Below are 14,525 nucleotides of genomic sequence, written 5' to 3' on the forward strand. Positions count from 1 at the left end.
TATCCATACTAATATTACAAATACGACAGTATATTATCTATTTGCCTATCTATTTGCTACCCTTTCACGGCCCATCTTCTTTACCAAAATTTTGGTACTTACTATTCAGAGGTAACTTGCATCCCAGACATAAACTTTTTAGCCCGGAAAATCCCCCACAGAATTTTTAAAACTCTAAATTCATGCAAACGAAATTGCGGGGCTTACACCAAGTAATACAAATTCAAAGCGCGAGTGAAGTGAGCGCGAAATGTTTGATATATTTCCAAAAAAAAATTGGTAAGCAAATGCAAGAAATAGTGTAAGTATTATTTTAGGCTTAGGTTTTTGACGGCTTCCCAGGCGCAGTCGCCATTTCTAAATTTCTGGTCTGGTGGGAGGCTTCGGTCATGGCTAGTTATATGGTTAGTATGGCCCTAACGGCCAAGAAATTAGACTGCATCATCACTTACCACTAGAAAAGATTAAAGTCACGGGCTAACTTGTATAAAAAAAGGCTAACATCCTCAAACCAAGCCCCGCCGCCTTGGCTACGACCATGATCAATATCGAGTGGGTTTCGGCTACGCATTGCCGCAAAAGGAAAATATTCTTTCTACTGGACATAACGTCAGTGTTCGGTTTCGCCAGCCAAGTGCGAGTCAGACTCCCGCACCGAGGGTTCCGATTCGGGTATTTTTTTCGACATTTTACACGAGAAATCAAAAACTGTTATGCATTAAAAAAAATATGCATAAAAATAAATAAAAATCTGTTTTAGAATGAACAGGTAAAGTCCTTTCATATGATAACCCACTTGATATATGTAGTTATCTTACTTTGAAAATTGAAAATACTAATATTTGTTCATGAACACATGACAGACGGATAGAAGGACAGATGGACAGACGGACAGACGGAAAGACAGACAGACTGATAGACAACGAAGTGATCCTATAAGAGTTTTTTTTGCTTTTGAGTTACGGAACCCTAAAAATATTTAGTTTTATTTGCCCCGTATTTTATTTTCATAATTACCGGTTTCTCTATCCTGACATACGGGGTAACCAGTAAAATACGGGGCCTCTGGCAACCCTATTCGGAAAACACTGTCACATTCAAGTTAATGTCAAATATTTTGTTTTCAATTACAGAAAGCTGCATCAATCATTATTACAATATTTTCTTTGTTGTGATTGGCTGAATTTTTGAGTTTCAGCCAATAAACAGACTGTTTGCCAATTAAACGTCATAACAATATAAATGCCAGAAAGTTTAACCAAATAAAACAAACTTAATGAGAACCTAGTGAGAATGCAAACGGCACACAATTTATAATACATATTATGTTAGTCGTATATAATAGATATTATAGTAGTCGTTCACTTTGGTAATAGTCAGATTGTCATCAGTAAAATTGATATTGGTCGATGTATCGTAAATTATTGTTTCGGTGACAAATATTTTTATTATCTATTTATCTTTGAACAGAATGGAATAGAATGAAATGGAATGGAATACAATGATAAATTTTTATTCCTGTAAACTTTTAGGTAAACTTCAAAGTGTTTTTGGATGGTCAGAAAAATTTACCACTGGTTCGGAATGCCGTTCCTACGTTTTCTAGGGTTTCGTACCTCAAAATGAAAAACGGAACTCTTATAGGATCACTTTGTTGTCTATCTCTCTGTCTGTCGTGTGTGTCAAGAAAACCTCTAGGGTACTTCCCGTTGACTCAAAACCATGAAATTTGGCAGGTAACCTAACTGCGTAATTTTGGGTAGTTTTTTTAATCGATAAAGAAAGTTTGCGACATTGTTCAATAAAAAATTTGGATTCCAACTCCTCAATCCTGATGTTGCAGGGGACCTGACTACTAAAGCTAATGGGATTTAAAAAGTGTCGATTATTAATTGATATTGAAGGTATCTATACCAAGTAAACACTTTGTCGTTGACCTCAACCCTGATGCTGTAAGAAATTGCATTCCTAAATCCTGGTGATCCCTCGGGATTTGAAAAGGATAATCCGTTTAAATATTCTTACGTGATACAGAAACAAGTTGCATCCCGGGGACGGGCTATTACGGAGAGGCAACTTTTGTTCTGGGAAATGAAAGGATCGGGATTTTTAAAAACCTAAATCCACGCGAGCGAAGCTGCGGGCATTAGCTAGTTGTAAATATGTTTAGAAGCTACTATAAGATAATAGATAAGGTACTTATTTCCTTATATTTTTAATGTATGGCAGCGCGCAATTTTAAATTATAAATTGCACGTCCTGTCCTTTTCTGTAATACATTTTTTTCTCAATATCTACCGCTTTATCTCATAGCAAGAGTCTGTAAGACATAATACAGTGAAAATAGTCAAAATATACAATTTTTGCAGTTTCCACGTCAGTACCTGTCGAATTTTTCTAACAGTGTAAGCAGCAGAGCTGAGTTTACCATCAAGTGTTGATATGTGGGTGTTCCATAGAAGCTTTGCATCTAACATTATACCGAGAAACACGGGGTTCTCCTTTATTTTCAACATATGATTATTTATCAATGAATTTATGTCATTTAAGGTCCTGGTATTGGGCAGTGTGAATTCAACACACTTAGATTTCTTTGCATTTGGAAGTAAATTGTTAGCAATAAATCAGAGAGTGACCTGTGATATGGCATTACATATAGTATACATTGTCAAAAATTATAATATTAAAGCTGTGCGTATTGCGTGAGGAATAGGTTGCAAGAGAGTTGCAACTTGCAGGGTTTGATGCATGCGCTATTGCCAGCAAACATGAGACATATTTTTATCTACAGGCAACGTCTGAGTAGGTAACGCATACGTCTAACGCAAGTTGAAATGTATTTAGTTAGACCTATCGACAAGTTTCGAGTCGGGTGCAGTCTAAATGTGGCCCGTGTGTTTAGACTGTCCGTTTCTGTCAGTTTCACGTGTCGTCCCCCGCACTTCACCACCCCGCTTGCACAAATCGAGACAGCACGAAATTTTCAAGATTTCTGGGTGTAATTTCTGGTTTTCGTAGTTCCCACATAATTATAACAATATAAAATATATAACGATAATTTTTTTACTACATAATATTCATTAAATTTTCTAGGTCTGTGGTTTTTCCAAATTTCATTAAATTGCTTCGTTGTCTAGAAAAACGAGCACAAAGTTGGGCCTTTTTTTAAAGAAAAATACAAATCTTTGAGCCCCTGTAATTTTAAAACTACATATTTTTAGAAAAATCTAAAACACCACAGACACAGATATTAGTTTCTAGACTATGTCTGCAAAATTTCATGGACTTTGGTTGCTTAATATTCAAATGAAATGGGAACTACGATTGTATGGAGTAAGTGACGGAGAGAGCTCTGTTAAGTATAATCTGTAAGTTTTTATCTCTGAGAGAGACGTAACCGAGTATACATACAATCGATATCCGTCGTAACTTATAATCGCATCGCAGTTAGGTAAGACCGAAGAAAAAGCTACACGCATTGAATGTGACTATTATTGACGGCTGTTCCCACTGACTGATAAGTTTTTACTACAATAGAAAGCGTCGTTAGATGTACTGATTCTAATTATGGCGTAATTACTACATGATGTGGCTACATAGGGTGGCATAGTACTTACAAAGAATCTATGTACTAAGTACCATCTCTATATTAGCTTCGATCTCTCCAAAATTATAAGTAAATACTTAACACTGCGACTCACAAACATGTGTGATACATAACATCTGCTCCGATCCTAACTATACCAGGACTATAATACATAGTGCTAATACCTACTTGAATGAGAATTAAAATTGTGTTCGAATTTATAATTTAGTGCGCATATTTTACTAAAGATAATCAATTTTTCCTAACGATACGACCAAGATAAGAAACTTATTGCACTTGATTTCTAAATAAAGAAAAAAGATTTCGTTTCCATACTTGTAGTACGCAAACAGCAAGCAAGCATTTGCTTTGTAAAAAGTGTGCTTACGACATCGTGAGCATTTTTCAATAAACCGTCTAATATGTTGTCTCTGTAAGTACTCCAGTTTTCCCATGTTTCACAATAGAATATGTTTTACCTGCCCTCTGAGACCCACGCTCGGTCGTTGAATACGCAGTCACTCAGTTGAACGGACGGTTCACGCTAGTGTTGAAAGGCACGCATTTCGTTTACTGTTTGTTCATGCAGTATCAATCTGCATTGTTCATTTCTTCGATTTCGCGGATTATGTTACAAGCTGTTTAGAGTCAAGCTCCGGCGTGACTTTTGTCAATTCCATGAACACTGAAATCGCAAACATTGACGACATCTTTGCGGGTCAGTATTAACTTAATCACTGTTTGACCAGTGATTGATTTTTGTCCTGTATAAATTTACTTTATCTTATCGTTCTTTGGATCCAGCAATCGGGTATACTTCATTGTCTTTGATATAAACATTTGTACTACTTTCTTGAGTACCAATCGAGTTGTCCGCTCGATATGTCGTGCGTGGAACTATGTCATTGTTTTTTGAAAAATTTTGAATTATGTGGTATTCATCTATTTATTTCCTTGATAGCATAAATGTCGATTAAGTTTGTGTTATTTTAGTAGATGTGGTCCAAGGTCCATAGGAATTTTTGAGGAGGTGCTTGATAGACGCTGAAAGTTTGTAAAGTGATTCCTCCTTTACCCGTGTCATCATCATCATCAACCCATAGCAAGCTCACTACTGATCTCCTTTCAAAATGAGAAGAATTTGGCCATAGTCCACTACGCTGACCAAGTGCGGTTTGGCAGACTTCACACACCTTTGAAAACATTATGGAGAACTCTCAGGTATGCAGGTTTACTCACGATGTTTTCCTTCACCGTTAAAGCAACGCACATAAAATAAGTTAGAGATGCGCGTCTGGGATCAAACCGCTTAAACCTCCGACATCTTAACCACTGAGCTATTGTAGTCTTTTTGCTTTACTCGTGTACATGTGGTAATTAGACTCACCAGCCGGACCGCGATGGGTTCGATCATTGCAGATGATCCTGCCTACCCTAACATAACTGGCAGTTCCACCTTAAATGGAGAAATTGTGAACCTATCCCGAGTTGCGAGTTGTTGTGAGAGTGGCAGGTTGCGGCAATGCAGAAAAAACTACCATAATATTATCAACTTTTCTCAAACCTCAAAATTTCCTACATGTTCTTGGACCAATATTATTTATTAAAATGTCTTAACAATAGTTATAATAATTTTGTTATTTTTTTTATTTATTTATTTATTTAATTTACTTCGTACTCTTTAGTTTAATCTCATTACAATTCTCGTAGATAAAAATAAAATTATTGTTGTTTTATTAAGGGTTCAGACTTCAGATAGAGACCGTCCGCGTCTGTAGGTATGTAGGTAGTTAGGTACCTACCGACTTTTAATAAATTAAAGTGTTATTTAAAGTTAACCTTAATTTAATTTTCTCTAATGGAACATTAATCAACCAAATAAATTAATACAAATACATATTTTATTTCACAAATATGTATATGTATAAAAACCTATATTAAAACATAAGCCAATAAAGAATAAAATGTTTAAGTATTTCACAAACATATTAAAGGTAAACAAAAAAGTATTTATTTGTTTTTCTATACGAAGGAGTAGATTATTTATCTATTTTCTGTTTGTATTTATAAATACTTAGCGATCCGTATTTACAATAGTTTATCTAATCATATTACAGTTTAGTTTCGTTTAAATACTTGTGATGGTAAGATTTGTTTTTGGTTATGTTAAAATACAAGAAAGGTAATATTCTGTTTGCAGTTCTATGCAGCAACAGGGTGAGCCAAATGACAAAAACCTACAATGACATCGAAGCGGTAACACGGCTCTTAGAAGAAGTAAGTCTTTATTTTTTATCTGACTATAATCTACATACTTAAGTATCTATTGAATTTAGTAGTCTATGAATATGTGTATTTGTCGGTTATCGGTTCCCTCATCACCATCAATAACCGATAGACGTCTACTGCTAGACATATATGTCTTATAAGGACTTTCACACGCCACGGTCTAGCGCCGCCTCATGGTCTCTATGGGCTTCATAAGAAAGCTCAAAATCAATCAGCGATAGAGAGAGATTTGTTTGGAGTTTCTCAAAGTGATCAAATCAGAAACGAGGAGATCCTTAGGAGAACCTCCTATAATTGCCTCGATTACTCATTACTCGATTACATTAGATTTTCTATGAAAAGTAGTAAGCTTCGTTTTGGCGTTGCGTGTAAAAAAAGTTTGATTTCGTAACAAACCCAAGCAGCTAAGAAAAACAAAAATACGAGAAAAAAGTCATGGCCACTAGCTGATGCTCGAAGAGTTTTACAAAAATCCTGTAAAAATTTCTGAAAATTCTTTTTTATTGGAGATTTAATTTACGTTATCTTTTAAAATCTGAATAACTTACTAAACGCAATTTCTTTCCCGTCCGCCTAAGTGAATACCAGGCTTATTTGAGTGACTCGAAGAATATTGTATTATTATAGAAAGAAAAAGATTTAGAGCTGACGGCGCGCATCGGCAAGGAGCTCCTGACTGCGAACGGGAGGCTTGAAGCTCGTGTGACCGCACTCGAGGGTGAGCTGCGCAGTGCGCGGGACCTCGTCACTCAGTTGCGCCACGAAATATCCTCTAAGAGTGATTTGCTGCAGGTGAGTTCTTTTTTAAATAAACTTCTTTTGTTTCTGATTAAATATGTCTATTGACCGTTAGGATGAAGCTGGGACGGATGTGTTGGTTAAAATTGATTAGCCTCGGGACCTTGGTGTGAGTCCACGTCCAAAACCTGGGACTTCGTCTCTTCGCCGGCAAAGACGCTGTGCAAAGGTTATAGATATGTAGTCATGCAAAATGGGCAGCAATGTCGGTCATGATTTGATCATCGGGGCCGTCAAGGACTTACTTGTTTTTTACTCGGGTCGGTTGATTGGGGGTGTATCAGGCTGCCTGAACTACTATTAAAGTGCCTGGTTGCTTTCTCTAAATAGTTTTTGGAAAGTTGTTAGAAGTGACCTCTTACTCTTATAATAAGGAAGAAGATAATTAATGTTAAAATCTACCCTTGATTAAACTCGCATGTGTTGTTGGACAGTCTTAATGTTTTAACGTGCACTCGTTTTCCATCATATGTCTTATTGTGCGAGTATTTACTAAATTATCTCTTGTTTTAATTAAATGATGAAGTATCTATGAATTCTAGGTTTGATTGAAGTTAGGGCAAAAGGTCAATCTTAGTCGAATTCCAAACCTTAGCTGACGAAATTTTCGTCTATTCGAAGGTTGATCTACTTCGACGTTTGCCTAGAAGTTAACTGTGAATTGGTAGTAAAATAATTCTGAATTCACGTATAGAATTGCTAACAATACGTCAAGTCGTTAACGTAAACGTGCCCAAGAGGCTTGCTTATTCGTTCTAACTGAAGTGTGCGGTCGGCCCTCTTCAAAACATCACTGTATATTGCGGAGATGTATTGATCGGCCTTGGAGAGCTGTTGGACAACTTAATCTGTGATGCTACAATTTCTGTTCTTATTCCAACATAATGATGATCTTCTCCTTCATTATATTGAATATTGCGCACACAATTTAAAAGTAATTTCAAAATATTTTTACTAAGGTTTTATCTTCAGGATAACATTATTTAATCATGTTTTTAATAAAAAAATTACAAGGTACTAGTTGCTCGCGACTTGTCCGCATGAATTTAGATTTTTATAAATCCTGTGGGGAATTTATGATTTTCCGGGATCAAAAGGAGCCTATGTCCTTCCTCGGGATGCAAGCTATCACTGTACCAAACGTCCAAATCGGTTAAACAAATTGGCAGTGAAAAACTAGCTGACAGACAGACAGACAGACTATCGCGCTTATAATATTAGTATGTATCAGTGAAACGTTTACGTACAACTTGCGAGCGCGGTGGCAGTGGTGCACGCGACAATTTTTTTTATATTTACGCATCTCCGATTTGTACATGATGATATTGCCAGGACCGCGCCCTTTACCGCGCCCGTGTAGTACAAGCCCGCGTAGTCGAACAAGTACTAAAACAGTTTGCAGACGCTAATGGCCTCGTTCTGGTTCATAGAATCCATAAAAGGTTGAATATATTTAGGGCTCATCAATCTATGCTGTGTAGCAGTAAATACCCGTTATAAAGTCCAGGTTAGCAGTCCTCGTTATAGCATCTTCCTAGTATCTAGTAGCTAGTTAAGGATTGCGGTTGCGGAATTGTTTTTAAGTGACATTTTAGGTATATTGTAGATAACGGGTACATAATATCACGATTAATTTAGTATTTTAACTGCCGATATTTCGACTCAGTTGTATGAGTCGTGGTCTGCAGTGCTGTGCAGTGCAGTGTCTTCAAGTGATAACATACTATTCATATATGGTTAAGACAGTGCCAAGTTACTTTACACCAAGCCTAGTACGATGTAATCAAATACCATGAAATAAAGATGCATTAGTGAGCTAACAAGAAAACTAGCACAGAATTATTACTTAAGAATTAATCAATACCCTTAATTATCTTTGTTTATCTATTTATCTAGCATATTTTCAATTGTTATCGCCGTAACCTCAAAATATATACCTATACTTAGTAAACACCAAGACAATGGTAAAATCCAATTGTGCTCTAGGTCTAGGGTTAACTTTAGTTTCGTTGTTCAGTGATTGGCAAAATAATGCATTTTTTTTTTAAATAATGAACAAACAAAAACCTTTATCACAAATCACAATCTAATTCTATGTGTCGCTTAAGCCATGACGAATTATATCGGCATATTTAAATAATCTGTAATGAGTACTGACTTCGGCGTTTGTTTTGATTGGTTATTGTTGCCAGCTGACAATTATGAAAATTAATGTTTGTCTGTCTGTCTGTTTGTTATCTATGCGTTTGTGCATCGTTCTTGCATCTTAAAGTACTTATGCAATGTAACTCTTCAGAAATGACTGATAAGAAATACTCGACACGTCTACACGTGTCTTATTTAGTTTCTTGACGCAATACAATCCGATTGATTTGAAACTTTTACAGTTGAGATTTTCGGCGACAAGTACAGGGTCTTCTCCGGTTGGCCGAAGACCAAGCGGGGGTACGGGCCTCGAGGCGTAGTTTCCTCGAGATTTTCGGGAAAGATTCTGATACATACCTACCATTAATGTAAAATAAGGTGGCGCGCGAGTCGCATTGCAACGTATGCTGAATATTAAGTGAACAAAACGGAGAAAATGTGTATTTACTCGTTATTAACAAGCTATAACTAATACAGAGTACAAACAATACACAAGCAATAATATTTTTGAAAAATTTCCGTATCAGGGATTTGCAAAAATTATGGATATCTTCTCGTGCCACTCCACTATTAGGCGTTAAACAGCTCGTCATAATATAATATCCTATCTTTCGCCAAACGAAAGTTGTGCTCCATTCCCATATGTTCCTCAGCCAAGACTTTCTTCTACCGATGCTTCTGTTTATTGCATAGCACTTTTTATGGTCACCGAATCGAATTAGCAAAATAGTCAAACGGTTGCAGGTTTTAACCGATGACACAGAAGAGGGTTCACCAACAGAGGAGCAAGAGGCGCCGACGGCGATTGCTTTGAAGCGACGAACTGGCGCCCTGGAGCGGGAAAACCGCGCGCTGAGGGAGGAGGCCGCGCGCCTCGCCGCCGGCGCCGACTCCGCCGAGCTCGCCGAGAGGCAGCTGCTCAGGGATATCGCTGCTCAGCTGTGTGAGTACTAACCAACGACTTCTATACACTGGTAACGGACTGCTATGTTTTGAAGTATGTTTGTAAGTGTCGTTCTACTCTAAAATGCGCTTACACAAACTACTTAGATGCCGTACCTATGTCTTAGCCGAGCTAAGAGATTCATAGACGAATACTCCTCACTCATGCCGAAAGGTCAAACTCCTGCCGGAAGGTCATCTTCAAAAGAAGATGAAGAAGAAATCAAGATTATCGATTTTGGTTTGGTGGCACAAGGTGGCCTAGCAGCGTGTTTTCTCTAAACTTTGCACCCTGTCAGACCATACTTGTTCCAACATCCCTACTGTCAACGTAGAAGAAAGAGAAGAGAAGAGAAAAGAAGAACAACAATAGCATTTAAAACATTTCGTAGTTTTGTTACGATTCACGAGACGAGTCGCAAGCAGCGTATTTTTTGTTATGAAAATGCATGAATATGTCAACATTCATCGCATCATCCCCAATTATTTGGATACTAATTTTAAAATCGAACGATGTTTGGAAAGTTTTTGGCGTGCGGCTTGCTTCGTTTGTATTATGCGTTATAGTCAGCATCATATCAGCATTATAGCATAAACACATGAGAGTTTCAGGATCTGAAGCAGTAAAATGTAAAATCTTTTTGTCTGTTAATTCACTATCCAACACTACCCATATTAAAAGTGCTAAAGTGTTTGTTTGTTGGTTTGTCCGTCAATCGCGTCGCAACAGAGCAATGGATTGCTGTGATTTTTACATGGATATAGTTAAAGACCAGGAGAGTGACTTAGGCTAATTTATCTCAAAAAATCTAAGAGTTCCTACGGGATTTTAAGAACCCTTAAGCCGCATTTTCACTAGGGGACATTTGTTGCGCGACTCTGTCGCTCGACACGAAATTCACGTGTCCCGCGCCATGTCGCCCGACGTCGTCCGACGTCGCTTGGGACATTTACGTGTCGCGCAACTTGTCGCTAGTCGATGGTCTGCGAGCGTCGACGCGCGCGACCTTCGTGTCCCTCGACAATCGCCGGGCAGGCTTTGAGTGGTGAGAACGTGTGTCGCTTTGTGTTCCACTGCACTGAACAGCACTACTTCCTCGGGCGACATACTGGTCACGACTGGCCAATGAGAACGAGTCATATGTCGCGGGATATTGTCCTACAACTTTTACAGAGACAACTACGTGAATGTCGAACGACAAGTATCTGCGACATGTCGCCTAGTGAAAATGCGCCTTTAAGGCGCATTTTCACTAGGCGACATGTCGCAGATACTTGTCGCTCGACATTCACGTAGTTGTCTCTGTAAAAGTTGTAGGACAATATCCCGCGACATATGACTCGTTCTCATTGGCCAGTCGTGACCAATATGTCGCCTGAGGAATTAGTGCTGTTCAGTGCAGTGGAACACAAAGCGACATACGTTCTCACCACTGAAAGCCTGTCTGGCAATTGTCGAGGGACACGAAGGTCGCGCGCGTCGACGCTCGCAGACCATCGACTAGCGACAAGTTGCGCGACACGTAAATGTCCCAAGCGACGTCGGACGACGTCGGGCGACATGGCGCGGGACACGTGAATTTCGTGTCGAGCGACAGAGTCGCGCAACAAATGTCCCCTAGTGAAAATGCGGCTTTATCCATGCGGATGATGAAGTCGCGGGCACCAGCAAGTAAAGAATAAATAAATAAAATCTAAAAATTTAATGAATCAAATGACGTGTATTGTGTGTGACAGCGAGTGCAAACTCGGAAGCGAACGTGCTTGGCACGGAGCTGGCGGAGGAGCGGCAGCGCTCGGCCGAGTTGCAGTACCAGCTCGACACCACTAACACACGACTCGCTGCCACCGAAAGAAATTTACAACAGGTAAGAGTGATGCCACAAGTTGCGAAGAACACAAGAGCAAAGTGTCTTCTAGTAATAGTATAGGTAAACTAAGATAATACAATGGACCGATTCTTAGGTCCGTGTATGTCCGTTTAGGTACGTTTATAAGTTTAGGTTAATATGAAATTACTTATTAGCTTCACTCACTTCACGGCTTCTACAATTCATTACCACTCTACGACCCCCAAAGGGCGCACGTCCCCACCCCCTCCCAGGAATAACCATTTAAAATTTTGTGTCATGGAATGAAACACATTCCATATCTTAACAATGCGAATCAGAAGATATGAAAATTGAATCAGAAACAGAACTGTTTTTTTCATGTCAGTCAAAAGTAAGTCCCATTCTTTAAACTAACTTTAATTTAAAAGTCTATAAACAGAGCTATATTCATTACAGTGTTTTCTGTGGAAAAGAACTTTCAAATATAGTACTGGTATAATCGTTTAGAGATTATTATGTGCAACCGAGTTATCATATCATTGTCTCCTAGAGACTGTTAATTTGAGTCATGTCATTGTTATTTTAGTGGTAGATTTTTGTGCTGAGTCTAAAAATGGCTTATCTTTCGCGACATTATCAGGTTGAATGTTTATACAACTAGTAATGGATACAAATCGTGATAATAAATTAATCTGTTTACGTGACCACTTTTCATAGTCATTTTTCTTGCACTGACTTACGCCTTTAAATAAATAGTAGCTGATGTCCGCGTGTATTCAGGTTTTAAGGATCCCGTTGAAGGTTGAATTTCTCAAAATCCTATTTTGCTGCGAGTGTACGTTATACTTATAACACACAATAACTTCTATCTTCACCCTGTAAAGCAAAAACTAGTGAGGAAATCGTCCGCGCGAGTGCGCGAATATTTACGGCAATTTTATTTTTGCTTTCGGTTTGATTCGCTACCAACGTGAATTGATCCTAAGCAAGTTACTAAGGGGATGAGCGGAAAACTCATCTGGCACATAGTTGTTGTAATACAAGTGTAAATGAAAAAATTATAACACCCCTGACAAGTGAAGGTTACAGTAACTAGAAAGAGCTGATAACTTTCAAACGGCTGAACCGATTTACTTGTATTATAGCTAAGAACACTCTCGATCAAGCCACCTTTCAAGCAAAAAAAACTAAATTAAAATTAGTTCATTAGTTTAGGAGCTACGATGCCACATACAGATACACAGATACACACGTCAAACTTATAACACCCCTCTTTTTGGGTCGGGGGGTAATAAAAAAGTACTGTGAGTTGTGACTGCCACATACTATACATACTTACTACTTTACAGAAAATACGTAATTCACACGTGCAAAATAGAATGCTATCTGTATATTATGTGCTCTCGTTATTGGAAACTGAATATGTTTGCCTGACCTACTTATTGTTTCGAGCTAATTTAATAAAGATGGCCTATTTATGATATAACATAGTTGTTTGCAATAAATAATATTTCTGTACATATTATGACCTCTTTTGTGCCTCATGCTGAGATCTACCTGTAGAGCGTACTTTAACTTTGCTCAGACTTAAGTTTCAGTTAAAACGAGACAGATTAATGCCAGTGATATAACGCTGTCTGCTTTTAACAAAGCCTTAAGTCTGAGAAAAGTTAAAGTGCGCTCTATAAATCTCAGCCTCAGTGCGAAAACAAGCAAACAGGAATACTCTGTTGCGGCGTTCTAAGAAACGGTACTTTTGTAATTTATTTGTGACTAGCGACCCGCCCCGGCTTCGCACGGGTAGCTTATTACAACTTTCGTAGGGATCTCTAATTTTATGAAAATAAAATAGAGCCTGTGTCACTCAGGAATAATGTTGCTTTCTATTGGTGAAAGAATTTTCAAAATCGGTTCAGTAGTTCCAGAGATTACTTCCTACAAACAAACTTACAAACATTACCTCTTTTATAGATAAACTTCGTCTGCGACTAATTAGTAACTACATTCGACTAATAAAGCATTTAAACGTTTCCTGCAAAGTTTAAACACGCTAATTAGAAACGATAATATGATATTTATCTCTTAAGTGATAAGAAACTTTCATTTCTATATGACTTTCTAGTTTCGGAAGGCGTTAAAGTCACGAAGGGCTTTATATAACTGAAACTCGTTCACTAATGACTTTCATTTTACTATGTTCATATTTCCATTTAACAAAGCTGCCCTAAATAGATACCTGAGAAACAATTATGAGCGTTGACCACTGACCTCTACTAATACACGCTGGACTTGCGATTGCTAATCTGTTTTGAAGAAACTTGATTTGCGCCATTCTGGCGCTGATAGCATCAGTGTGCGTACTGAGAATTAAATGTTAGTGATGAGACATCTGCCAATATAACGTCAGAGTGAACTAGAGTGAGGAAACGCGGTATTGATCCTGAACCGACATCTGTCAAAATATGTTAGGCTAGGGGTGACGTGAAATCAAAGATACTAGTCGTTTCATAGCCTCCCTAGTGTAGGTAAAGCCTCGACGTTTTTTACAAGTTCCTAACTTGCGTGAACGTCGTAAACGCCATATGGGGCGCATCCAATCGGTACAAAAAATAACTGACATTTTGTATGACACCTCTTCCAGCGTACTTGTATATGACCATGTCAGTGGTGTCAACAGTCAGATGACCTAAAAAACGTTGTCGGCTGTCACTCAATTTCGTTGACAGCACAGTCGCCTATGCTTTTATAGTTTTTGTTTTTCCACTTCCGTTTAAGTCACGTACTAATTACGTGTGTTATTTTTTTGCAGTTAACCACTGAACACGAACACACGCTTCGAATTTTGGAAATAACAAAAGATAACCAAAATGCACTCGCCGCGGAGTTGGCTGACGCTAAGGTAAAAACGTTATATTATTTAATTAATTACTGAA

At 38.1% G+C, this 14,525-nt stretch overlaps 1 protein-coding gene across 10 annotated transcripts in view; it reads left to right on the forward strand.

Moving 5' to 3' along the window:
* The window catches only part of LOC123880491 (trafficking kinesin-binding protein milt), a 58,129-nt gene that overhangs the window by 29,907 nt on the left and 13,697 nt on the right, over positions 1 to 14,525 (forward strand). For 9 of the 10 annotated variants that reach the window (XM_045928659.1, XM_045928666.1, XM_045928696.1 and 6 more), the window contains 5 exons: positions 5,787 to 5,863; positions 6,503 to 6,667; positions 9,563 to 9,761; positions 11,498 to 11,628; positions 14,402 to 14,491. In XM_045928659.1, the coding sequence (XP_045784615.1) occupies positions 5,813 to 5,863; positions 6,503 to 6,667; positions 9,563 to 9,761; positions 11,498 to 11,628; positions 14,402 to 14,491 (636 nt within the window). In that variant the 5' untranslated portion in view covers positions 5,787 to 5,812. Of the gene's footprint in view, positions 1 to 3,368; positions 4,521 to 5,786; positions 5,864 to 6,502; positions 6,668 to 9,562; positions 9,762 to 11,497; positions 11,629 to 14,401; positions 14,492 to 14,525 lie in introns of those variants that run through there. The other variant, XM_045928649.1, reaches the window with a different exon arrangement.

The sequence above is a fragment of the Maniola jurtina genome, chromosome 3, assembly GCF_905333055.1.
Source record: "Maniola jurtina chromosome 3, ilManJurt1.1, whole genome shotgun sequence".
In the NCBI taxonomy this organism is placed as follows: Eukaryota; Metazoa; Arthropoda; class Insecta; order Lepidoptera; family Nymphalidae; genus Maniola; species Maniola jurtina.